Here is a 26,433-nt window from a genome sequence, read left to right on the forward strand (position 1 = left end):
CTCTTCAAGGTTCTTTGTCAATTAGTTGGGAGAAGAGATCTCATTCTTGTCCAAGGAGAGTGCTCTTTGAAAAGGATGGCCTTGTTCCCTTAAACAGTACTTAGGGACAGGGAAGGAGCTCAGTATCATTTGATGATGACCTATATGGCAATCACCTGGGAAAGGAGAGGCACGAAGCCACTACTGCCTTCTTCTTATTGCTCTGAGCTCGGAAGTTCTTCCAGCAATTCAAAAAAAGAGGACGAGAATATTTAGTCTCTACTATAAACATTGGAATGGATAAAATCAAGTTATTATCCAAGCTCATGATGATGATTAATAATAATTATTACAGTCAAATTTATTTAATAACAATATATTTATCCTTCACCTATGTCCAAAAGGAGTCTGAGCCAGATTACATTTAAAAGCACAGACAATAAAATATAACCCTTTAGAACTGTAATCAAAAGACTTAACAAAAGACATGGGAACAGATAGGAGAGGATGATAACTTCAACAAATGCGCTGCAAATGAGAACGAAGCCTGAGGTTCCTGACTGCCAAAGCAAAGAAGAAAACACAAGTAGATTGAGTAGTTCTAATTGTGAGTAAAAAAGAGCACACCAGTTAATAAGAAGATGTTAACTCTGGGAAGAATTGGCTTTGCTGGATTTTATATAATGGACATGGAATATCATAATGGATAAAAGCAATGTTAAAATTTGGATCCACTGGGGCTTCCCTGGTGGCGCAGTGGTTAAGAATCTGCCTGCCAATGCAGGGGACGCTGGTTCGATCCCTGATCTGGGAAGATCCCACAGCCGTGGAGCAACTAAGCCTGGGTACCACAACTACTGAGCCTGCATGCCACATTACTGAAGCCCATGCGCCCTAGAGCCCACACACCACAACTACTGAGCCCATGCACTGCAACTACTGAAGCCTGTGTGCAACTACTGAGCCCGCATGCTACAACTATTGAAGCCTGCATGCCTAGAGCCTGTGCTATGCAACAAGAGAAGCCACCACAATGAGAAGCCTGCTCACCCCAATGAAGAATAGCCCCCACTCACCTCAACTAGAGAAAGCCCACACACAGCAATGAAGACCCAATGCAGCCAAAAAAATAAAATAAATTTTAAAAATTAAAAAAAAATTTTTTTAATTAGAGCTACTTTCAACATCACTAATTATTAGAGAAATGCAAATCAAAACTACAATGAGGTATCACCTCACACCCATTAGAATGGGCATCATTAGCAAATCTACAAACAGTAAAATGTTGGAGAGGGTGTGGAGAAAAGGGAACCCTCTTGCACTCTTGGTGGGAATGTAAATTGATACAGCCACTATGGAGAACAGTATGGAGGTTCCTTGCAAAACTAAAAATAGAGTTACCATATGACCCAGCAATCCCACTGCTGGGCATATACCCAGAGAACACCATAATGCAAAAAGACACATGCACTCCAATGTTCACTGCAGCACTATTTACAATAGCCAGGACACGGAAGCAACCTAAATGTCCATCAACAGATGAATGGATAAAGAAGATGTGGTACATATATACAATGGAATACTACTCAGCTGTAGAAAGGAATGAAATTGGGACATTTGTAGAGTCATGGATGGATCTGGAGACTGTCATACAGAGTGAAGTAAGTCAGAAAGAGAAAAACAAATATCATATATTAACACATATATGCGGAATCTAGAAAAATGGTACAAATCAACCTGTTTGCAAGGCAGAAATAGAGACACAGATGTAGAGAACAGACATATGGACGCCAAGTGGGGAAAGTGGGGGGTGTTGGGGTGGGATGGATTGGGAGATTGGGATTGCCATATATACATTACTAATAAGAAAAAAAAATCAAATTGTACTCTTTAAATATATGCAGTTTACTGTATGTCAATTGTATCTCAATAAAAGTTCTTAAAGAAAAAAAGTAAATAAATAAATTAGAGCTACTTTTCTTTTGACTGTTTTTTACATCTGCCTCCCTTAAAATCCATATAATATCCTTATTCTATAAAGGCAATTTTTAGGAGTAGAGATATATATTTACATACATATATGTATTTATGTATCTATATACATACATATGTGTGTATATATACATATATAAATATTTATAAACATACATATATATGTTTGTGTGTGTATATGTATAAATGTCATCATATTCTAGAAACCTGACTTTACCCAGAAATAAAGTTCAGAAAGCTTTGGGAAATGAATGGTAGGCATGTTCTTAGAATATCATCATCAGTTGACTTGGTCAGCAAGCCCTCTTTAATATAGAGTAATAATGTATTTTAATTAATGTAGACTTTGGCACAGATATGCTAAAGTCATCTACTGCTCTCTAGAGATGTTCAGACAGTAGCAAAAGCTTTTCTAGCTCCATTTTCTTTTTTTTAATTAATTAATTAATTTTTATTTATTGGATGCACTGGGTCTTCATTGCTGCACACGGGCTTTCTCTAGTTGCGGCAAGCAGGGGCCATGCTTCATTGTGGTGCACGTGCTCCTCATTGCAGAGGCTTCTCTTGTTGTGGAGCACGGGCTATAGGCGTGTGGGCTTCAGTGGTTGCGGCACACAGGCTCAATAGTTGTGGCTCACAGGCTTAGTTGCTCTGCGGCATGTGGGATCTTCCTGAAGCAGGGATCCAACCTGTGTCCCCTACGTTGGCAGGCGGATTCTTAACCACTGTGCCACCAAGGAAGTCCTCTAGCTCCATTTTCCTCAGAAATAACACAGTCTTTTTTGAAAATGTCATGGTTTCTGTGTAAGTAAGGACTATGTTACAATAAAATAAAATCCGGTGAAAACAGGCTTCAACCTGAAGGGGGTTTTTTGTCAAGGTAATGAAGGTCCAAAGGAGAGCAGGGTTCAGGTTGGTCAAACCAGTGGCTTAATGATATCACCCTGTTTCTGTTTTTCAGTTCTGTCAGCTGCATAATTGGTTTCATCCTAAGCCTAGATCATCTGGAGCTTTCTTATTCATATCCAGTAAGAGAGAATAGGTCCCAAAGGGTTACAGAAATCTCTCTTCACGAGTCTTTGAAAAGAAATGGATTACATGCCCATCCCTGAACTGATAATAGTACCAAGGGAGGGGTATTTGTGGATTAGCTTAGCCCAGAACTCCCTGTCCAAGTCCTAGAGCCAGGGTGGATTTAGCATCTGGCAAAATATGTGAGATGATTAGTAGGGGTGTGATACCTCAAATAAAATCCTGGTATGAATCAAGAGAGAATTTTAGGGAAGCAGTCACAAAGCCCAGTACAGCGTCCAGCACCTGGAAATTTTAACCTGTGACTTGAAAACAAATAGATGGAAAGATTTTAAAAGTGGTTTTATATTTTTATATTTTATTATTATTATAGCATTAATTGAAGTCCATGGGAATGAAGAGAAATAAAATCGGCCTATTATACTATTTGTTAAAAACTCTGTTTTTCCTTTAAGTTTTTATATACTTAATATTTTAAAGTATTTTAATGTAATGATAGCAGGGAAACAATTTTGCATTCTGCTTTTATTATCATTTCAATGGCTGTATCATACTCCATTAAGTGCCTCAGTAATATAATTTACTTAACTGTTGCCTTTCTGTAGGACATTTAGGTTGTTTGTAATTTTTTGATATTGTAAATAACCCAGGTAACATTTTTATGCATGTGATTTTTTTTCCTTCTTTGGGAGTCATCTATGTCAGAGTTTGATTCTTGATACAGATTTATATACATTTATCCATTTATACCAGAATGAAAAAATTTGAAGCTTCTTTTAAGATGTTGATCTTTTGAGTTTATCGGCTGCTTTCATAATTTGCCTCCTGACTCAGATATTGAACTCTTCCAATAGCTTTCTTATAAGGACACCTTATAAACTTGCACAATCCTAACCATTTGGATTGACCTTTGGAAGGAGAGTCAGGGTCCCTAATCAGAAGGATTTTGAGTAGTAGAGTGATATATTAGTATAATGTAGAGCAATGGCTAAATTCATGGTCCTTGGAGAAGATCAGACCTGAGTTTGAATCCAAGACTACTTGCTTGCTATCTGATCTTTCGACAAGTTATTTAATAACATTTTCGATTTCAGTTAACTGCATAAAATACAGATAGTTCCTACTTTATGAAGTTTTCTTTAGGATTATGGGAGACAACATATGCAAAGCCCGTGAATAATAAGTGTCAGTGATGGTGATTATCGTTATTATTCAGCAACTGTGAATTTGATCTGAAGCCAAGGTTAAAATGCTTTTAGTGTATAGGAGAACTGAGTTTCTGTCCAAGAGAAAAAAAATCAGATTCTCTGTATGGGCTGGACACCTGGTCTCTGAATCTCTTTGACAGCATTCTCATGCAGGCATTGTCCAGTGTCTGAAAATTTCCTGGAATGAGGCCCTCACTACACCAAAAAGGTGATAAAGTACTGGAATATTGACATTTGATACACTGAAACAAATTCTGATTCCTCCTTCCCTTTCTCTGGCCTAGTGTTACATTTTGAAACACACAGAGCAATTCCACTCCATCAGATTTTTTTTTATTTTTAAAAATTTTTTTTGGCTGTGTGGGTCTTTGTTGCTGTGCATGGGCTTCCTCTAGTTGTAGCAAGTAGGGGTTACTCTTCATTGCAGTGCACGGTCTTCTAATTGCAGTGGCTTCTCTTCTTGCAGAGCATGGGCTCTAGGCACATGGGCTTCAGCAGTTGTGGCACATGGACTCAACAGTTGTGGCTCGTGGGCTTTAGAGTGCAGGCTCAGTAGTTGTAGTGCACAGGCTTAGTTGCTGTGCAGCATGTGGGAGCTTCCCGGACCAGGGATTGAACCCACATCCCCTGCATTGGCAGGCGGATTGTTAACCACTGCGCCACCAGGGACCACTGCGCCACCAGGGAAGTCCCCTTCACTGGATCTTTTTTTTTTCTTTTTAAGAATTTTATTGAGATATAATTGACATCAATAAACTGCATATATTTAAAGTGTACGATTTGATATTTTTTTCTTATTAGTAATGTATATATGGCAATCCCAATCTCCCAATTTATCCCACCCCAACCCCCTGCTTCATTGGATCTTAAAGGAAGGAACCAGGAAGGCCAGTCTCTGCCCATTGCAGGAACCCCCTCCCTGTGATCCTCAGCAGGTGGTCCTTTGCTGACACTCTCAGGGGCGAAATGGATGTTTGTGAAGTGGTCCGTTTCTTAATAGGAAGCACTAATGGTTAGGAATCTCTGCCTTTTACGGAACTTAACGTCCTGTAACTTCTGCCTCTTGGATATAGTGCAGAATAGAATTAGTTTACTATGGAGGCAGACAGATTTGCCTTTGAATCCTGGTTGCCTTAGTTGTTTACCTTGGGCAAGTACCTTCAGCCCTCTGAGACTGGAAAATAGGGGCAATAATAGCACCTAATACATATGGTTGTTGCAGGAGTAAATGAAATAGGTGTGTCAAGCACTTAACATAGGGCATATGATAGGTGTTCTGAGTATCAGTGGGCATTTGATTAGGTGAAACCATTTTTCTCAGAATATATAGTCTTTACTGTCTTGGATGATAATCAGAGATGTTATGCCTCTGTAAAGGGTTTACAGCCAGTTCAGCGCAATACTTACTCTGAGTGGTAACTTAGAATTGGAGAAGAGAAAAAGATATAGCCGTGAGTACCACCTAACGGCCATCGAGAGGTATGACAATTTAATCAGCAATGTCTTCAGGAAAAGTTCAGCTCGCTGACCATCAGTTCAAATTGTGGTGGGCTCTCAGCAGATAAAATGATTTCCAACCCATTTTCCAGATCCAGAAGAGTTGAGCCTGAGTCCTCCAGATACTAAGGTTGGGTAATAACAGATCTGATTTAGAGAGAACTCAAGTCATTTCTTGGAATTAATAGAGTGGAATGGGGAAATGTGAAATAATAATGCTTCCTTTTTGCTGATTTCCCCTGGAAATGTATGCTGTTGCTTGCGCCTAATCTGGGACTACTCATGGGCCTCTCTTTCCCCCAGGACTGTGGATGAACTTCACTCCACCCCAAGGCATTCCCTTTTCAGATGGGGAATAAAATATGTTTCAAGATTTGAAAATGAAAATTCTTAAAGGGAATTGCTCACAAGAGGCTAACAAATCCTACTTTAATTGTTTTAAATTTAATTACAATTGTACAGAAAAGTTATAAGAATAATACAGGGAGTTCTTATATATATTTCACCCAGATTTCCCAAATATGAATATTTTACCATGCTTTCTTTTCCTTTATCATTCTCTCTCTGCCCCCTCTTTCTCTACACATCCACCCCCACACACAACTGTTTGAGAGTAAATTGCAGCCATAATGCCCTGTTATTCCTAAATATTTTAATGCTTGTTTTCTAAAAATAAGGAAATTATCAAAGTCAGGAAATTATCAATGATCCAGTACTATCATCTAATGAACAGACCTTATTATTGTTTCAGTGATTATTCCACTAATAGTCTTTATAGCAAAAGAAAAAAATTATGGTCCAGGATATAATCCTACCTAGATGCACATAGTGCATTTAGTTTTCATGCTTGTTTAGTCTCTCTTAATCTAGAAGAATTCTTTAGTATTTTAGGACAATTTCTTTTTTCATGACCAAGCTAAAAAATTTGAGTAACAATTCATAATATTAACAAGAATCCATGAGTTCATACTGATATACATACATGAATAAATTAATGAGGAAGAAGGAAAAGCTCTTCCTGAAGAGAATGGCAACTAATAAATGCAGAAGGAATGATGGAATGAGAAAATCACAGCTTGACAACCTTAATAGTAATTAGGCAAAAGTCATCAAAGGCTGCTAAAACTCATAAGTGAAAGATCGATGAATAACAGGATATTTGCATAGTTTCAAAGTATTTCCCCACAAAATATGTATTCACTACAAAAAGAAAAACAATAATTGTATATTGAGGAAAGCTGGAAGACACCGTCGTAACAAGGGATCAAAGTTAATATCACCAGTAATAATACAGTTAGACAATTTACGCCTCCTGATATCATGCACTGAAGAGGACACAGTCTCACTTTTTTGGTATTCCTTGCCAGAAATGCATAACCTGAATTTAAACACAAGGAAACATCACACAAATCTAAACTGAGAGACAATCTATAAAGTAAATGGCTTATACTCTTCAACTTCCGCCTTTTAACCAGAAAACGTATAGCTTCCCTTGACAGCACTGCTTTAGACTGGATGTGTGTATTAGGGTGGTCAAGGGAAATCTAGTTCTTCAGGGCAAAGGCCAGCTTTTATTTTGATCTGGGGATGCTCTGAGTCCCTCTCTCAGGAGACAACTGTGCCCACCAGGATGCACCAGGGCCAGAGGTGCCATGTCTACCACCTACTCCCATGGCTGCAGAGTCACAGGCTCCAAAGTCCAGGAGACCACATCTCCAATGTAAGGTGTTTGATGAGGGCCTTGGCTACTCTAGAATTTGGAGGCATTTTCCCAAGGGCATTAATATAGGAGAAATAAAAGGAAGCACTACCTGATGCAGAAGGTAGAAATTTCTTGGCTCTGGGGAGTGAGAACTAGGAAGTTAAGCTAGTTTCAGAAGAGAAAAGTGAATATTCAGAATGACAATGTCAAGAGACAATTACTGAGGGGAGTTCAGTCTTTCTGAGGTGAGCTGGGAGAAGGAGGAGAGAACTTATAGCTACAACTCTCCCCTAATGCATTCCCTGGTTTCCCCAATGCCACCGTCAGCCTCCTTGGCCAACTCTAGGGAGTAGGTCCCATCCAGGTAGCTTCTTTGGCCTCAGGGCAGTGGCTTTCCTGTCTCCTCCGGATAATGGAGAAGGCAACAGTGTTCGAGACAACAGCCTTTCGGGTTGGTTGGTTTCTAGTGACCTACGGAATGACAAGCTCCAGCGCCTATTACTACACCAAAGTGATGTCTGAGCTCTTCTTACACACCCCGTCAGACACGGGAGTCTCCTTCCAGGCCATCAGCAGCATGGCGGACTTCTGGGATGTGAGTATGAGATTTCCTCTACACCTTCCCTCCTCTTCTCAATGCTAAAGGCTGAGGCCACAGGCCAGGGTTCAGGGATGTCAGGCAGTGGTTAAGGCCATATCCAGAGACCAGGTCATTCCTCAGGATCAGGCTGAGTCAACAGGTCAGGCACGAATAATGGGTCAGACTAGATAGAGTTCATGTAGTGATAGGTTAGAGATCAGGATGACAATCAAAGAGTCAAGTCAGTACTTAAACTAGTATTGAGAGTCAGAGGTAAGGCGGACCTTCAAAATCTATTTTAAATAAAGAGTAAGGACACATTGGGCCAAAATCTGGCCAAGGTTTGTGGGTCAGCTGAAGAGTCCAGCATAAACAGACTGGAGATAAGCTGGAGGGGTCAGGTAGTGTGGAAAAGGTCATTCTAAGGGTAAGGGTCAGGATGAGGCTGGGTCAAGTTCAACCCAGTTCGTGGTCTAGTTTGCCCAGGGCCCACTACTGAACAGTTTGTATTGGACCAAATGGTACAACAACCAGAGCCTGGGCCACGGCTCCCACTCCTTCATCTACTATGAGAACCTGTTGCTGGGGGTTCCGAGGCTGCGGCAGCTGAGGGTCCGCAATGACTCCTGTGTGGTGCACGAAGACTTCCGTGAGGACATTCTGAGCTGCTACGACGTCTACTCCCCAGACAAGGAAGAGCAGCTCCCCTTTGGGCCCCTCAATGGCACAGCGTGAGTGACTCCCCCCACCAGGGTTGCAGGGTTTGCCCCTCTGAGCCTGACACTATCCCAGGTTTGGGAACCACTTCCATTGAGACTTAAAGAGCCTTGGGGGTACTTGAGGAAGCTGGGGGGAGCATCTCTCTGAGACCCCCAGGGAGATGTGGGGTCTGTGACTGTTTTGAGACCTTGGTCTGGGTCACTGAGGAACAGAGAAGGTATATTAGCAGACAGAGCCATACCTTCCAGACTCGTTTCCACATACAGATCACAGTCACAGTCGCCCTACTCTGGAGGCAGTCCTGCCAGAGAAAGCATCCTTTCTAGCCCTGAAGTCCATCAAGGGTATGGAGAACGGATGAAAAATTGATGCTGCCACACAAGTCATGGTTGGAAAAGTCTGACCCTTGGAATTAATCGGGGAAGGCAGCAAGGGGCCAAGGATAGATGAGGAATTAAGGAAGAAAGGGGAAAAAGGTGGATAGGAGAGGAAAGAAGGGGAAGGAAATAAGGGTCCAGGGAAGAAAGTTTGAGGATAGAACAGAGAATCATGGGGTTAAGTAGCCAGGTGCCCAACTATAAGAGCAGAAAGGGTCTTTGCTGGCTTGTCTGGGCCAGATGCTTCCCTCATGGGGACTGCACAGGCTGGACTCAAAAGTGCACTTGGGTTTATCATCTGTAGGCTTGGGTGACATTGTGAAAAATCAGGAGATTTACATTTGAGTTTCAGTTCTGCCACTAACGAGCCGGATTATCTCAGACATCTGAGTCTTAGTTTCCTCATCTGTAAAATGCGGATAATATTTACCCTCCCCTCCTCAAATAGTTATGTTAAACAAGATAATATAGGTGAAATATATATTATATGTGATATGTATATATAATATATATGAATTGCCTTGGGAGACCAGCTTCTGGGGCTGGCTCAGACCTCTCCACTCAGATGGCTTCTTCTGTGACAGATGGACCTACCACTCCCAGGATGAGCTGGGGGGCTCCTCTCACTGGGGCCGGCTCACAAGCTACAGTGGAGGTGGCTACTACCTGGATCTTCCAGGATCTCGACAGGCCAGTGCAGAGGCACTCAGGGACCTTCAGGAGGGCCTATGGCTGGACAGGGGCACTCGGGTGGTCTTCATTGACTTCTCAGTCTACAATGCCAACATCAATCTTTTCTGTGTTCTGCGGTGGGTCCTCTTTCCCTGCCTTCCCTCCATCCATGGCTCCTGATTCCCTTCTCCTCTGCAGGAGACCCTTCCCTAAATTTGTACCCTATGGTGGGCATGGAGAGGGGAGGGGATGGGAGGAACTGTCCCAGCCTGGGCCCCACCAGACCTCTCCGCCTCCTCCCACAGACTGGTGGTGGAGTTTCCAGCTACAGGAGGTGCCATCCCATCCTGGCAAATCCGCACGGTTAAGCTGATCCGCTATGTCAGCAACTGGGACTTCTTTATCGTTGGCTGTGAGATCATCTTCTGCATCTTCATCTTCTACTACGTAGTGGAGGAGATCCTGGAGCTCCACATCCACCGGCTTCATTACCTCAGCAGCATCTGGAACATTCTGGACCTGGTGGTCATCTTGGTGAGGGACAGATATCTTAGACTTGGGATATATGGAGAGGTGGAGGGATATCTACCCTGATAGGGGCTCCAAGTTCTTCCTTTTGGAGTCCCAACTCCTCCTTGTGACTTCTGGTCAAATTATTGTGTGACAGCTCCCCAAGCCAAGGGCTGATGTTTCCCTGGCCCAGCCCTGGAAAATTCCTATCTCCGTATCCCCTTTCCCTCTAGCCTGCGACCTAGGCTCTGTTCTTTTCTTTTTGTACTTGATATTATGTTCCTCTTCCATCTCTTGCCTTCATGACCTGTCCCCTGGAAACCTCCACCTTTTATCTTCTCTTCTATTAAAATTTTCTGCCTCTTCATCTTCGTCTCTTTCCTATTAACAGGACACATTGATTTCTGACCAAGGCTGGGAAGTGGTGGGGAAATTAAATTGCTTGGCTCCATTTCTCCATGGTCCTTTACAACCTGCATATTTACCACTGGCCCCAAAGCCTTCTCTTGGGCTTTAAGATGTTCCCCCATCATCCTATCCAGTTCCATTTGAACCTGAGACAGTCAACAACTCAGCAGGGAAGGATGTGTTATTTCCCTCATCTGTCTTACCTGCCCCAGCTCTCCCCTGGGACCTCAGTGTTGAACTTCCCTTGAGATCCTCTTGACTCTCTGACACTACCTCCCAACCCCTGTTGTGACAGCTCTCCATTGTGGCTGTGGGCTTCCACATATTCCGAACACTCGAGGTGAATCGGCTGATGGGGAAGCTTCTGCAGCAGCCAAACATGTATGCTGACTTCGAGTTCCTTGCCTTCTGGCAGACACAGTACAACAACATGAACGCCGTCAACCTCTTCTTTGCCTGGATCAAGGTACCCTGGGATTCCTCACCCCAGCAACGCCTCAGGGAACAACTTTCTCAGGACTTGTCTCATTTTCCTTGTCTGGTTTGGCAACTCCTGTGGCCTCCTTAGGCCCCTGGAGTAGACCATTCCAGGCTTTTCTCTTTTCTTCCCTAATCTCTTGGTTCCACACGGCCCTTCCAGCTCTTCAAGTACATCAGCTTCAACAAGACCATGACTCAGCTCTCCTCCACGCTGGCCCGCTGTGCCAAGGACATCCTGGGCTTCGCTGTCATGTTCTTCATCGTGTTTTTCGCCTACGCCCAGCTGGGCTACCTGCTTTTCGGGACCCAAGTGGAAAACTTTAGCACTTTCATCAAGTGCATGTGTGTGTCCTGCCCCTTCACTCCTCCCTGGCCCCTCATCCTCCAGTTCTATGGGTGTATGTATCGTTGGGGCAGCTGGGTATGTGTATGTGGGCATGTCTGTGCTTAAAGCATCTGTGTAAATCCCCGGAAGTCCTGGTATGTGTGTTCAGTATCTCTGTACCCAGTTCCGTCTCCATCAGATTGGGTGGAGGCACAATGAGGGGTCTGAGTTCACTAAAGAGCAGTAGGGAGGAAAGTGGGATGGGATCAGGGTTATTGTCAGGCTCTGGGTGAAGCCCAGACCCTGGTCTCTCAGCTTCACTCAGTTCCGGATCATCCTTGGGGACTTTGACTACAATGCTATCGATAATGCCAACCGCATCCTGGGACCTGCCTACTTTGTCACCTACGTCTTCTTCGTCTTCTTTGTGCTCCTGGTGAGGGTCCCTCTGAGAGGTGGGGATTTGGGAGCCTGAGGGGTGGAGACATGGATGGCCTGCAGGATAGGGTTTTGCCCCTCTCCATGTCCTACACTAATGGTTATGATGGGTTTTACAAATCAAGGATGGAGAGGTGGGGGAGTGAAGAGCTTCTGGATCTTCTGAGAGCTGGCTAATGTTCGGTCAGCACAGTTGGGCAGTTTGCAGAGTATAAGGGAATCTGCAGGCTCCCTCACTAAAATCAAACCCCTATCCTCCAAGGATAGAAAGAGAAGGAAGATGCCTCATGAGGAGAAGAGACTGCCCCTGGAAGCTTCTCCATCTATTCTCCAAGACTCCCCTTCCTCTGGGGATCTCTGGCTCTTTCTACTACCACTGCTTTGTATTTACTCTCTCTCCCTGCCAACCATGGAAGATCTGGATTTGATTCTTATTAGAAAAGCCAGCATGTTTCTTTATTTAATCAATGGATGGGGATACAGACATGGATTGGGGATAAATGGTAAAGAGAGCACAGTTTTACTCTCACTTTGGAAAGTTTCTGGCTTCAGTGACTGGTGGACCCTTACATGGAGGGGGTCTGTGGCATATGTTGGGGTATCTTTGTGGTCAGGTTACTGCAGCAGTTGAGTGAGGACACTAGGTTGACGTGGTGGAGCATGAAGGAACATGACTCACCTGTAATAGAATTGTGCTGAAAGGCTGGGCTCTCGGGACCCTGAGATGTGGGGATTAGTGGGCTGCAGAGCTGGGGCTGAAAGCATTGGCTCTTTCAGAAAATGTGTCTGGGACATTAATGGGGTCAACAGGCTTGATGCTGTTAATGGGTCTAGGAGTGAGGGGCCCGGTCCCTGCTTTATCCTCCAGAACATGTTCCTGGCCATCATCAATGACACATACTCAGAGGTCAAGGAGGAGTTGGCTGGACAGAAGGATGAGCTGCAGATTTCGGACCTCCTGAAACAGGTGACTGCTTAGTCTCCTTCAACTGCACATCTGCACCAGGGTCCAGGCCCAAGGCTCTGTGTCCTGGTCTGTGCCTGACTGGTTAGGGGCCTGTGCCCTCATGTGCCTTCAGCTTATCCCTGGGATCCTGTCACCCTGTGGGTGGGGGTAGGGGCAAGAGATGAAGAGGAGGCTGTGGGAACTGGTGCCTGTTTCCTTTCTCCTTCCAGGGCTACAACAAGACCCTACTGAGGCTCCGTCTGAGGAAGGAGCAGGTTTCAGATGTGCAGAATGTCCTGCAGGGTGGGGAGCAGGAGATCCAGTTCGAGGACTTCACTAACACTTTGAGGGAGTGAGCAACCAGAGACCCAACCTTCTCTGACATTGGTCTATAAATCCTTGACCCTCAAGCATACACCCTTCGCCTATAAGCCTCTGATCTTGGCCTATGGGCCTCTGACCTTGGCTTATATGTCTCTGATCCTGACCTTCAGAACTGTGCCCTTGGTTTAATAGACTCTGACCATGTTCTGCGATATTCTGGACCTTGTTGAACAACTCTTAGGACTAGTGTATAATACAATTCCCTGATCATTGTATACATCTCTCACTCCCACAAAACTCTGATCTTAGTTCTATGCTCCCCTACAAACACAGGTCTGTTTCCTTAGCCATCCTCTCCCTCTGTCCCAGTTAAATATATTAATAAACATTGAACAAATATATTGTGAACATGGGCTGTGGGCCAGGCACACACAATTAAATGAGACAAAGTCTGTCCTACAGGAGTTCGTAGACATGTAAGCACATAAAAAGAATCACAGAACAAGTTCCACAACAGAAGTAACTAGAAGAGAGGGAGCATGGGGTAATAAAAGCATATACCAAGGCAACTGAGCAACATATACAGGAGTAATAAGTAGCTGAGCATTGTAAGGTATCAAATGAAAGGATGGGCAGAGCAGGAGATGAGGCCCGAGAAATGGGTCACAACGGGAAAAGCCTTGAACAGCACTATTCTATCCAGAGAATAGGGTGCCCAGGAGGGATTTTAAGCAGGGAAAGGGTATATTTAGTCTTGTACTTTAGAAAGGTTAATTACTCTAGTTGCATTATGAAGGATGGATTTCAGGAGTAGGGAGTGAAGGGAAGGCCATAGAGCAAGGGGTAGGGGGAGAGGGCAGGTTATTTGGAGGCAAAGAGGTTTTGCAATAATTCCTTTAAGAGATTATGAGGGCCTGAACCTAGTCCGCAGGAGTCAGGGAAGGAAGAAATCAATTCAGGTGATTTTTTGGGGGGTCAAATCGCTAGATCTTGGATATCCTGGCTTTCTCACGTGGCCCCCTTCTTCCCTAGAGAGCAAGACTCTGGCCAGAGTCTAGCAAAAAAAGAGTGAGGAGTCCATAATCTAGAGCTCACAGCCATAGGAGGTCAGAAGTCATTTCATCACCCTGTTCTCAGGCTGGGGCACACAGAGCATGAGATTACTGAGCTCACAGCTGCCTTCACCAGGTTCGACCAAGATGGGAATCGCATCCTGGATGGGAAGGAGCAGGAACAAATGCGACAGGACCTGGAGGAGGAGAGGGTGAGCCCAGCTGACTGGGGGAGAGGCTACAAGGAAACTGCTCACCCTCCCCTCTCTGCCCACACACCCGGAACACAAACCCAAACTGAAAATCCTCCAATAGATGGGCAGGAAAGAGCTCCCTAGAACAGTGGTTCTCAAACTGCTGCACGTTAGAACCCCTGGAGAGCTTTAAAAAATCCTGGCACTCAGGCCACACACTCTAGACCAGAACCTCTGGGGGAGGTGGGGGTCCCAGCCATGAGTCCTTCTTACAATCCCCCGTGACTCCAGTGCATACAGCCGAGGTTAATCACCACTGCCCTGAAACACCGTCTTCGGGAGAAAAGGACCGATTGCTTGAGAATCCTTGACAGTTCCTTCTAAGCAGTTGCCTTCTCCTTGGAGTTCTCAAACTCTGATCCTTAGCTGCCCCTGCTATGCCTGCTTCATCCCTATCCAGTATAGACCAAAAAGCCAAGGGCAAAAGGAAGAATGCCAGGACACTGCCGCTCCTCCCCCAAATGGAGCTGGCTTCTAGTGAGTGCCTCATTCATCAATGCTTCAAGGAGCTTGTGTTTTGTTTCTTGGAGAGGTGATTCTCTCCCAGAGGTTAGGCCAGCTTTGTGTTCAGCACCACCATTCTGATTCTGTTGTCTCCAGAGTCTGAGAGGAAGGGGAATAGCAAGAACTGGAGCCCAGGGCCTGGTCCTGAGAGTCCATTAGAGCAGGTGATGGAGCAGGGGCTGACGGCTTCCCAGAGTCATCTTCTCTCTGATCTCTGACTTCCTGATCAGGTGGCCCTCAACACCGAGATTGAGAACCTGGGCCGGTCTATTGTGAGTAGCCCACCGGGCGAGTCAAGTCCAGAGGCGGCCAAAGCAGGTGGCTGGGTTTCAGGAGAAGAATTCTACACGTACGTGCAGCCATGGGGCCCAGGGTGACTGTGTTTACGTCATCCTATCTTGAGCTTCTTTCCACAACCTCCCAATTCCCTGTCCTACCCCAGGGAAAACCCCCATCCCCTTTAATTCTCCTGACAAGGCTGGGCCTTACCTTCCTTGCTCCCATCCAGACACATACTATTCTGTACCCCTTACCCCTGGAATCACCCAGATCTCCAGACACATATTTCTGCTCCCCTGGTCTCTCTCAAACCCTGCACAGGCTCACAAGGAGAGTCGTGCAGCTGGAGACTGTCCTGGAAGGAGTCATGACTCAGGTTGATGCCGTGGGCTCAAAGCTGATGATACTGGAGAGGAAGGGGCAGCTGGTTCACTCTCCAGGCATGGTGAGTGGTCCTTCAACTGACTCCTCTTGGCTCGCACAGCTGAACTCTACCATCTTTTCCACTCAGTGGGTGGAGGCAAAATATTTTTGAAAGACCAATGTTTCAGGCTCCTGCGGCAACATGTTCCCAGCAATCAGTGTATCAGCAGAGGTGGGGGGTGAAGGGAAGACCTGAAGTTGGTTGCTCTGGCCTGAGGGCAGCCTTAGCCTCTAGAAGAGGGTCTGGCATTGGAGAAACAGATCTAGGTAAAAGGAAAGTGGGATACAAACTCCTTCTCCAAGTGACCTGTCCCTTTTTCTTCCAACAGGGGGAACAAGGCATTTGGGAGCACCTGCAGGCAGCCCCAGCCATGACTCCAACCCTCTGGGGACTCCAGGGCGGGCAGAAGAGCGGTGGGGGAGGGGTCCTAAACCATCAGACAGCAGGCTCCGCTGTCACTGCCTCCCCAGAAGCCCCCTCAGCACTTGCCCTCCACTTCTAGGGCAACAGGTCGCACCACTGCTGCAGCCGAGTCGTACCCTGTGTGTGGTCTTTTGAGCCAGTGTTTCTGTGTGTAGCCATGTAGCTCTGTGAAATATTTCCCACTGGGCCTCTCACTCCCTGTGCTCTGAACTCTGCTGTGATGATTTTCAAAAAAGTCAATAATACACAATAAAGGAAAGGAGGGTAATAACTTTCCTAAGCATCTGGATAGCCATGATTTGTGAAAAAGGTAGAAGCTGAGAGAATAGCAGTATCTAGATATTCTACTTGCCAGTGACCCTTTTCCTCTGTGCATCTAGAGATCAGCTGCCAGCACCCACGGGGTTCATGTCTTCCCTGTAGGGTCTCCCTGTGGAAGAGAAGAGGAAGCCAGAGAAGAGAGGATGCTTTTCTCATGTGGGGAGAGTACAGTGTTGCAGAGGGGGACTTCCCTGGTGGTCCAGTGGCTAAGGCTCTGCACTCCTAATGCAGGGGGCTGGGGTTCGATTCCTGGTCAGGGAAAACAGGTCCCACATGCCCCAACTAAGAGTTTGCACGCCACAACTAAAGTTCCTGCATGCGGCAACTAAAGAAAGATTCCACAAGCCACAATGACGATCCCGTGTGCCACAACTAAGACCAAGTGCAGCCAAATAAATAAACGATATTTTTTAAAAAATGCTGCAGAGGATTTGGAGTGGTGACCACCCCCCCCCCCCCCCGCAGCCTTCCCCAGCAAAGTCCAGGAAGGCTCAGTAGAAGAGCCTCCCTCCAGACATGCCACAGAACACTGAGGAGGCTGTAAACCAGGACAGAGATGCAGCCTGAAGAGAAGCAGGCAAAGAAGCGACCTCAGGATTCTGAGATCTTTGGATAAAATGGGGGGGACATTGTGGGTTTGCCTGGTGATTATCAAAAAAACCCTTTGGGAAACCAGAACTTTGCACTTGCTTTGGGGATTTCAGGGGAAAGAAGAGAAGCTGGAACTGTGACCAATCCTTGTACTTGGGCTGGAGAAAGCTCATCCCTACTGGGAGGTGTAGGGTTGGGGCAGTGACAATGTGAACAATCTGGGCTGCCTCAGGAGTCCTGAAAGAAAAACTTCTGACTCAGGAATGCTTTGAAACGGTGGACACTACCAGTGGACGGAGTGGAGACAGTGATTTAAGGAGGCCTGGTCCTTAGAGTGAAGAGAGTACTCTGTGTGTGTGTGTGTGTGTGTGTGTGTGTGTGTGTGTGTGTGTGTGCGCGCGCGCGCGCTGTTGGGTGTGGACAGTGAAAGTGCAGATGGAGGATAACCAGGGATAAGACAAAAAACCCCCACACCAAGAATTTGGGTGTATAGGCCTGCATCCTGAGACCTGCTATTTATCCTCTCTCTCTTCCCCTGTGACCTTTATTCCTCCCCCATTTTGCACCTTCTATTGCTCCTGTTTCTTTTTTCATCCATTCCCTTCACCCACCTGCGTTCTCCCATCCCATCGAATACATTCTATACACCCAGGAGTCTTGTGAAACAGCTGAATGCAATTAAGAGAACCAGAGTGTATCCTCAGTCCTAAAAAATTATGATCTAAGCTTTCTTCAAGGAAAGCTGTATCAACCGAAGACAAGTAGGTGCCAGCCTGCAGTTTGAGAAAAAAGGTCCAATGAGTTGATATTAAATCCAGGACATCGGAAGGGAGAGTATTTCGGCTCAGGGATAATGCCTGAAGGTTTCCTAGAGCCTGGATGAGACTACCTTCAAAAGTCTCATCTTCCCTGATCAGTCCTTCAGCCAGGGTGAGGATTCTCTGGGGAGGGGCTAACTCATCTCAGGTCCGCAGGCCGCACTGGGCTCCACTCATCCCAGAGAGGTCTTCCTTAGGCTAGTGATCTCTCCAGGAAGTCGCCGCAGGATTGAGCGCATCCTTGGTTCCAGATGTCGGACTCTTAGCAGCGGATCACTGACGAAGCCTCTTTCAGCTTCAAATTCGGCTTGGTGCTTACGCTTGGTTATCACTCCTCTCTTGTGGTACGACTTAGCCCAGAGGCGCAGGATCACAGGGCAAGGAACCTAGGGCGGGGACGGCGGGGCACGCCCGGTGCGCATGCGCAGGCATCCCAGAACCGGAAGCAGCGAGGGGCCGGGCATGGCGGCGGCGGCGGCGGCGGTCGAGGGTGTGCCTACGACCCACCGCGAGGAGCCCGTTCGAGGTTTAGGGAGGGGATGGGGATGGAGTGTCCAGTGGGAGGCTTGGGGCTGTGGGTACGGGCCCGAGATGTCGGGGCTAACCTCGCGGGAGCCGGCAGGTCCGAGGGGCGCGCCTATGTGTCCTCGTGTTTGTCCTGTCAGGGCGACTGAGAGGGTTTGGCCGCGGGGTTGAGTGTGCGCTGAGGCCGGTTCAAGGGAGCAGAGTTGGCGTGTCAGGTGGGGCAGGGACGAAGTGAGGGACTCGAAATTATGGCACATGGAGAATGGAGCCGATTTGATGGAATGAGGACAGGTGGAGGGATGTGGGAAGAGGCTGCTGTGGCTGGATTAGGACCGGGGCGGGGCGGGGCACTTACTCATTCTCCTTTGATCCAGATGATGCCGCCGTGGAGACAGCTGAGGAAGCAAAGGAGCCCGCAGAGGCTGACATCACTGAGCTCTGCCGGGACATGTTCTCCAAAATGGCAACTTACCTGACTGGGGAACTGACGGGTGAGGCGGGGTCCGGGTTGATTCAGGTGGTGCCGGGCACCGCTCGCTGGAGCTGGGGTTTGGAACCGGTAGAGCTGTGAGGTGCTTTAGCAGCGTCAGTCTGCGGCTCCCTCCCAAACCCCACAGACCTTGAAACACGCCTGTTGGAAGTTTGGGGAGGTCAAGAATGTGTAGGAAAGAAGTCCATCCCTTCCCTGGAGGAATTCAGGAACTACTTTCAGAAACACAGGATAAACAAGGTCTTACTGCATAGCACAGAGAACTATACTCAATATCCTATGATAAACCGTAATAGAAAAGACTGTAAAGAAAAAAGATTGTGTATGTAGTATAGCTGAATCACTTTGCTGTACAGCAGTAATTAACAACATTGTAAATCAACTGTACTCCCCCCAAAAAAAGTTCGAAACAGAAATACGTAAGAATACTTAATTCAACCCTGCAGGCCTCCGTAGTGTAGACTGAGGCTGAGAAAACAAGAAAGGATTCATCAAGAAGTGCTTCCTTGGAAGGGGTGTATTTTGAACAGGGTTGTAAAGCTGTTGATTGGCCAAAAAGTGGGAAATGATTAGTGAGTGAGGTGGTATAAACAAGCAGATTGTTTGGCTAAGCAGATGTATTTACTAGGTTAAAGGGAAATGGGGAGTGACCTGCAGACTTAGGGATCTATTAGGTTGGTCTGTGCCACTCTTTGGGACATGATTAATTTTTTGGTCCAGTGTGTATTTCCAGGTGAACACATGACCCATGTGTGGAACAGGCTCCAAAAAATGAATTCTGGTCCAGTGTGGCTTTTCATAAGGGCTGTTATATTGTTTCACTTCCCCAGGAAGTTGCTGTGAGCTAAATTTGTGAACCAGAATCTATGAGAAAGCACTTGATGCCGAATAGGAGGCGTTGTGAGTCACCAACAGCCTATTTACTTGTTTGTTTATTTCTGAGCAAGAGAAATCAAGCAACAAAATATAGATTTTTTTTTGGCTTTTCTTTAAAAATTCCAAAGATTTGGCAATACTAGTTCCCCATTCTTGTGCGGCTCTAATTGACTAGAGCTGGGCATTGTCTCCTTTAAATGGACCAGCGTTGTGCAGTTTGTCCCCACTACTCCCTGTTTTCTTCCTTTTACTGAGACCTTGTGTCAGTTACCATATATTACTGTTCTTATATTGTTGTTTTTCAGTAGTGGTACAGAAATGGTTTTGTGTACCAATGTCTTATCAAAATTGGTAAATGATAGACTAAGACTAAGAGGATCATATGTTCCAAGAAGTGGGAGAGGGTATTTCTTTGCAGAAGTGAATAATCTTGTGTTTAAGATGCAAACACCTGGCTTGCTTCACTCATTTACATAATATTGATGGCTCCTGGGTATTTGAGTGTGTGACCCTTGTTTGTGAGAGAGACTAATTTGATAGCAGTGAGAGTAAGGGTATGGAAGAGAGACAGAAGAGCAATATTTCAGTTGAAAAGTAATGGTCTGTGACAGAGTGATGGTAAAAGGAATGCAGGGGGAGCATGGAGGCAAAAACATTACAGAAGTGGAATTTCTAGCACTTGTTGAAGTGGGTGTTAAGGATGGGAGCAGCTTAAGATGTGTCTGAGGTTTTAAGCCTGGGTGGTGCCATCAGCCAAAATAGGCAGCTTGGAAAGAGGAACCGTGTTTAGTGTGAAAATAATATTTTCAGTTTTGACTTGGCTGATTTTAGATATTATTGGGACACTCAGGTGACTGTTATCAAGACATTCAGGTGACTTGAACATGTGAGTCCAGAACTCGGGGAGTGACCAGAACAAACAGATTTGGAAATCACCTGCATAGTGGTGTGAGTTGAGGCTGTGCAGGATGAGATTGCCAAGGGAGACCTTAGAGGTAGATAAGAGGACCTAGACTAAAATCTCAGGGAATGCCTGTATTGGGCAATTAATTTGTTTTTATTGACAGTACTTATAGTGCCTAGGTTTCTAAATGATTTACTTATTGTAAAATTAATTTTAAGTGGATTGTAATTTCCCTATCATTGTCATTCTTACCTATATAGATACTTTTTTGAGTTTGAAAGGAAGCTGGCATAACCCTGGGAACGCCCAGGGAAATGTGCCACCCATGTAAACATCAGCCATGTGTCACAGCTGAGGAAAAGTTGAGAACCGATAGGTAAGGGGGTTGTATGAGAAGAGATCTGGCATAGAAACTCAAAAAGAGCAGTTAGAAAAAGATTTGAAAATGCTATAGCAGCCAAGAGAAATGAGTGTTTCATGAAGAGAGGGAGATCAGTAGCATCAGATATTATGGAGAGGCCCAGGAGGATTATAACTGAGAAAAGGCCATGGATTTGGCGTTAGGAGAGCTTGGAGCATGTAATGTCTCTGGATGGTGGGGGCAGAGACCAGACTGGAAGGGTTTACGTGAGTGAATGGTGAGGAGGAAGAAGCAGTGAGTGTAAGCTACTCTTTCAAATGGGTTAGCAGTGGGACTTCCCTGGTAGTCCAGTGGTTAAGACTCTGCGCTTCCAATGCAGGGGGCCTGGGTTCAATCCCAGGTTCGAATTAGATCCCATATGCAGCAACTAAGACCCAGTGCAACCAAATAAATAAATATTTTTTTTAAAAAAGGTTAGCAGTGAAGCTCCTTTGCTTTACTGAGCAGATGATGTAGGTATAGAATAGAGGGAGTGCTTTTGGGCTGGAGGAAACCAGAGTATATTTCTAGATAGAGAGGAAGGTGCCAGGATGGGGAGAGAGTTTGGAAAGGCAAGGAAAAGGAGATAATTGAAGAGTGGCCCTGAAGAGGTAGAAGGATTGGGATCAGGCACACAGGAGGAGGAGGAGCTGTCTTGGCAAGAATGGGAACACTTGTGCCTCTTGAGAAGATATTAAGGTACAGAGAAGTTTGGAAGTGAAGCAGAAAGATTAAGGCAATTTATATAAGTGGGCTTGGCTTTTGGGAAAGTTGGAGTAAAGGCCATTTGCTTTGAGTAGGGGTGGGGAAGGGAACTGAGGATGTGAGAACCAGGCAAATCGTTTAGAAAAGTAAGAGCATAAAAAGGAGTACAGAATCACAAGTAATAAATGAGTTGCTAAGAAGCGTTGAGGTCCTAGTCGACTTTATATATGTTTGATATATACATGTATTTATGCTGCAGTCTGCCAAATTGTATGTTTTCATGTTGTAGAGGTACCAAGACTGTTTCACCTCCCTTTTCTTGGTACGAGTTTATCATTTCCCTTTCTAACTAAGATCCTGAAGCTTCTGCATTTTATTTGGTTAAATAGTTTGCTGGTTGTTGCCTGAATTTCTACTTAGACATTTAGAGTATGTAAGCTGAATATAAATGTCATAGATCAAAAATGGCCTGTTTCTTTGACATTCCTTAGATCCTGCCTTGAAGTACCATTTGGTAGTTAATTCCACATTCCAGTTATCTAAACAGATCTTAAAGGCATCACATCTTCTGTTTGTTTTAAAGCCACAAGTGAAGACTATAAGCTTCTGGAAAATATGAATAAACTAACCAGCCTGAAGTATCTTGAAATGAAAGATATTGCTATAAACATTAGTAGAAACTTAAAGGACTTAAATCAGAAGTGTAAGTAATAATTTTTTTACAAGTAAATGTGTTTGTATTTAATGTTCTTTTGTGCTTGGGGTGGTGGAGAAGGGAAGGGAACATGGCCCCTGTCCTCAGGGAGCTCATTTTCTGAAAGTGAATTACAAAGTTAAGGTGAATTTCTTCCATTCTGAGGGTTAGTGTACTTTGGTGGTATGGTTATTTCTGCTTCTGAATCTTGATTTGATCTGTTTATTCCTGGGAAAACAGGGAATTAATTTAACAATGAAATCCATAAAAGACTACTTTATAAACAGAACACCAGAACATCTGTAATTGCAAAATGCTACTTTAGATTGGTAGAATATATTTTCCTATTGATTTATATTTGTGTTCCCTGTCTTTAGGGCTCTCCTTCTTGGTCTGGGAGTACCCAAGAAGCTGAATCAGTAATGGAAAGATTGCTTGAGGAGCAAGGAATTTAAAAGAGAGGAAAACTAGTAAATGAGAGAGACAACTTTATTTAGGTCACTGTCCTGCCTGATCCGTTAGCTACTGTCTTCTAAGGCGTCTGCCCTGCTAGTGATCAGAATCATGTCACTCCACCTACTCTGTCTTAGGCAGAGCTGGGGAGACACTAGCACGCTTACTTTCTACTTTTTTCTACACTCCTTGTTGATGCTGTGTAAACCCGTGGTCTGTCTTTGTTTTTAAAGATGCTGGACTGCAGCCTTATCTGGATCAGATCAACGTAATTGAGGAGCAGGTAGCAGCTCTCGAGCAGGCAGCCTACAAGTTGGATGCGTATTCAAAAAAACTGGGTAACCATTTTCATTTCTGTTTTGATTTGATAAGTGTACCCTCCTGCCAGTATGACCTTATTAATATGATAGTTAACATTTATGGTGTACCTACAGTGATCTATTTTAATCTTCACAAAACCTCTTGAGAGTAACTTTTTATTTATTTTTGTTATTATTTTAAAAAATTTTATTTATGTATTTATTTATTGGCTGTGTCAGGTCTTAGTTGTAGTACATGGGATCTTTCATTGTGGTGTGTGGGCCTCTCTCTAGTTGTGGCATGTGGGTTCTAGAGTGTGTGGGCTCTGTAGTTTGCAGCACATAGCCTCTCTAGTTGAGGCAAGAGGGCTCGGTAGTTGTGGTGCACAGGCTTAGTTGCCCGGTGGCACGTGGGATCTTAGTTCCCCAACTAGGGATTGAACCCGCGTCCCCTGCATTGGAAGGCGAATTCTTTACCACTGGGCCACCAGGGAAGTCCCAAGAGTAACTTTTTTTGTCTTTTTTTAAGATTTATTTTTATTATTTATTTTATTTTTGGCTGCATTGGGTCTTCATTGCTGCGTACAGGCTGTCTCTAGTTGTGGCAAGCAGGGACTATTCTTTGTTGCAGTGTGCGGGTTTCTTATTGCAGTGGCTTCTCTTGTTGCAGAACACGGACTCTAGGCTCGTGGGCTTCAGTAGTTGTGGTGCGTGGGCTCAGTAGTTGTGGTGCATGGGCTTAGTTGCTCCACGGCATGTGGGATCTTCCCAGACCAGGGGTCAAACCCCCGTCCTCTGCATTCGCAGGCAGATTCTTAACCACCGCGTCACGAGGGAAGCCCCTGAGAGTAACTTTTCCTTAGTAGCAATAATAAAATAACATTTCCTGAGTACTTAATGATATATCAGGCACTGTTCTTAATGTTTTGCGTCTATTATGTTTTTTATCCTTCAATCTCTGTGGTAAGTACATGATTTTTATCCCCATCCTATTGAAGAGGAAACTGTGGTGGAAAGGGTTACAACTTGCTTAAGGACACAAAGCTAGTATATAGAAGAGCTGTATTCCAAACTAGGTCTGGTTGATTATAAAGCTCAAGTTCTTAATTGTGGTTCAGCAGGCTGAAGCATCTTTAATAATGTAGATACACATCTTAAAAAACAGAGTAGTCAATCACAGCTTTCTTGAAGGGTTACTTTTCCTTTAAGGAGGAAACTGGTACTGCCTTGCTAATTAACTGGCTCTTATATCCATGATTAAAAATAATGCAGTTGTTTTTAGCCTAGGTATAATTTACAGATTATTTTATTTTTATCATTGACAGTTGTTGACTACTTTAAGAGATTGGTTGGTAACAGACTGAGATTTGACATGGGTGGTGGTTAACAGTTTCATTGTCCACAATTAAATTTACTGTATGGTGACTGTGACCTTTAGAAGGCATTGTGCCAGATGCTTTCAAGGTTTTAAAGAAAAAGGGAATCTCTAACATTAAGAGGTTTATTTGAGGGTCTTTTAAATTTCTGTATCTTTCAAAATTGTTTTCCTAGAGTGAGGGGTAGGGATAAGAAAATAAAAGGTGAAACATACTCCTTGAGAGTCCCAGTCTGGCTCTCAGAGGGTGCTTGAGACAGAGCCTGGAGAGGCAATTTCCTGTGCTTTGTAAGGCTCCTGGTGTCTCAAGTGCCAGTAGGTCTGCTTAACCCTGGTGGAGCGTCTGAGCAGGTGCTGTTGATGGGGTTAGAACTTAGGGAAGTCATGTTAGGTTCTCAGTTCTGTGTGTGTATATTTGACTCCTTAAGTTGTGCACATTGATTATATTTGGACAGATATCCAAATATCTGTTCTTAGCTAATATGATAGTTATCATTTATGATGTGCCTGTAATTTGGATACAATTTGGACAGCTAAAAGGACTGAAGTTAATAGATATTTTTTAATGTAATAGATGTTTTTGAATTTGCTTGGAAATACTAACTAAAAAGTATCTTTATAAGAGCCAGTTTTAAACAATACAACTTCTTCTACCTCTCCCCCCCTGCAGAAGCCAAATACAAGAAGCTGGAGAAGCGATGAAAAACTTATTCCTGTGGGACAAAGTCTTTTTTAATGTGGGAAGAATGTTTTATAAGACCCAAATCTTGAGGTTGATGAATTGTCAAAACTCCTCAAAAGGCAACTATGCTGGTCGTCCCAGAAACATCGCAATATTGGAGTAAACTGGAGGACTGTGGCTACTCCTGGAGGAACTTCTTTTGAGACAGAATCTCTCAGAAAATCACACTTATAACTCCTTACCTTTTACTTGAATGCTTCATCATCCATTCAGGACAGAGAGTCTCTCAAAGTTTGGATAAGCCTGGGCTTGCCAGTAGAATCAAGTGAGAGGGGCTGTTTTCCCTGGTAGCAGTTGATTACTACATAATTTTCTTAAATGGTTGGTTTTTGAGTTACTGTATAAATGGTTGTTTTTTCTATTAAGGATGGAATGTATTGCTAACAAGATTCTAAATTAAAAAAGGAAAACAAAACCATCTTGTTCTTGACAGTTTGTCACCTTGTGAATATCAGTAATTTACTTTTCCATAACATTGTAAATAAGAGAAAATCTTAAAACAATTTCAGTCCAAGTCGTCTAGACTGAACAGAAGCAGTGAAAGGAGTGTTGTTATAATAGCTTGGTATATGTGATGGGCCCCTCCTGTCTGTTCTCTGTGTAAGTCAGATGGCTGGGGATGGGTATCACCTTGGCGTGTGCTCCCTTTTGGAAATATAAGGACAGGATGTGTACGTGTGTGTATGTGTTAGGTGGGGAGGTGGGGCTGCCACTTGGGCTGCTACTCATTAAATAAAGCATCTTTATAAAATATTTTCCTACTTGTGTCTGCAGGGTCAGGGGGGCTCCTAGGGACCTGACTGTCTTCCTTTCAGACTAAAGACATCAGTGGATGGAGGATGCTGACTGACCAGTCTAGTTAGGAAGATAGTCAACCATATCCAGAGTTGGGTGTTAGCAGTTAGGAAGGCGCCTAAGGTCCCTAATTCCATCTGCAAAAGAGTTCTTAACTCTATTTTTGTCATTTCCCACCATTTAAGTTCTAGTCCACCATCATTTATCCTTTGCTTCTCTGGACTATTGCTGTGGCCTCTTAACTCTCTCCAACCCACAGTCCACACTGCTAGCAGACCAATCTTTCTAAAATGTAAACTGGCCACATTACTCCTCCTGC

The 26,433-nt window shown here is 44.6% G+C and overlaps 2 protein-coding genes across 3 annotated transcripts in view; both read left to right on the forward strand.

Annotated features, from left to right (window-relative positions):
* The window catches only part of PKD2L1 (polycystin 2 like 1, transient receptor potential cation channel), a 33,211-nt gene extending 16,950 nt beyond the window's left edge, over positions 1 to 16,261 (forward strand). Inside the window, exons 3-16 of the mRNA XM_057736946.1 lie at positions 7,878 to 8,005; positions 8,468 to 8,721; positions 9,672 to 9,896; positions 10,065 to 10,293; positions 10,973 to 11,143; positions 11,318 to 11,499; positions 11,798 to 11,918; positions 12,789 to 12,887; positions 13,097 to 13,218; positions 14,328 to 14,454; positions 15,231 to 15,349; positions 15,601 to 15,724; positions 16,032 to 16,116; positions 16,206 to 16,261. Of these exons, the coding sequence (XP_057592929.1) occupies positions 7,878 to 8,005; positions 8,468 to 8,721; positions 9,672 to 9,896; positions 10,065 to 10,293; positions 10,973 to 11,143; positions 11,318 to 11,499; positions 11,798 to 11,918; positions 12,789 to 12,887; positions 13,097 to 13,218; positions 14,328 to 14,454; positions 15,231 to 15,349; positions 15,601 to 15,724; positions 16,032 to 16,116; positions 16,206 to 16,261 (2,042 nt within the window). The remainder of the gene's footprint in view (positions 1 to 7,877; positions 8,006 to 8,467; positions 8,722 to 9,671; positions 9,897 to 10,064; positions 10,294 to 10,972; positions 11,144 to 11,317; positions 11,500 to 11,797; positions 11,919 to 12,788; positions 12,888 to 13,096; positions 13,219 to 14,327; positions 14,455 to 15,230; positions 15,350 to 15,600; positions 15,725 to 16,031; positions 16,117 to 16,205) is intronic.
* A 2,015-nt stretch (positions 16,262 to 18,276) lies between these two features.
* BLOC1S2 (biogenesis of lysosomal organelles complex 1 subunit 2) lies at positions 18,277 to 25,734 on the forward strand. 2 transcript variants are annotated; one of them, XM_057737284.1, is made up of 5 exons: positions 18,277 to 18,382; positions 18,756 to 18,872; positions 22,340 to 22,459; positions 23,137 to 23,241; positions 25,248 to 25,734. In XM_057737284.1, exons 1-5 carry the CDS (start codon positions 18,277 to 18,279, stop codon positions 25,277 to 25,279), a joined length of 480 nt encoding a protein of 159 aa, XP_057593267.1. In that variant the 3' UTR covers positions 25,280 to 25,734. The 2 variants fall into 2 exon arrangements, with proteins under 2 accessions (XP_057593267.1, XP_057593268.1); XM_057737285.1 differs by having other exon boundaries at positions 18,305 to 18,346.
* The last annotated feature ends 699 nt before the right edge of the window (positions 25,735 to 26,433 follow it).

The sequence above is a fragment of the Hippopotamus amphibius genome, chromosome 5, assembly GCF_030028045.1.
Source record: "Hippopotamus amphibius kiboko isolate mHipAmp2 chromosome 5, mHipAmp2.hap2, whole genome shotgun sequence".
In the NCBI taxonomy this organism is placed as follows: domain Eukaryota; kingdom Metazoa; phylum Chordata; class Mammalia; order Artiodactyla; family Hippopotamidae; genus Hippopotamus; species Hippopotamus amphibius.

Excerpts from the sequence above, each read along its gene's own strand:
- BLOC1S2 (XM_057737284.1), top strand. The coding sequence starts at position 18,277 with ATGCGCAGGCATCCCAGAACCGGAAGCAGCGAGGGGCCGGGCATGGCG. Across the intron at positions 18,873-22,339 it reads CCTGACTGGGGAACTGACGG|CCACAAGTGAAGACTATAAG; the intron begins GTGAGGCGGGGT and ends TTTGTTTTAAAG. Across the intron at positions 22,460-23,136 it reads AAAGGACTTAAATCAGAAGT|ATGCTGGACTGCAGCCTTAT; the intron begins GTAAGTAATAAT and ends TTGTTTTTAAAG.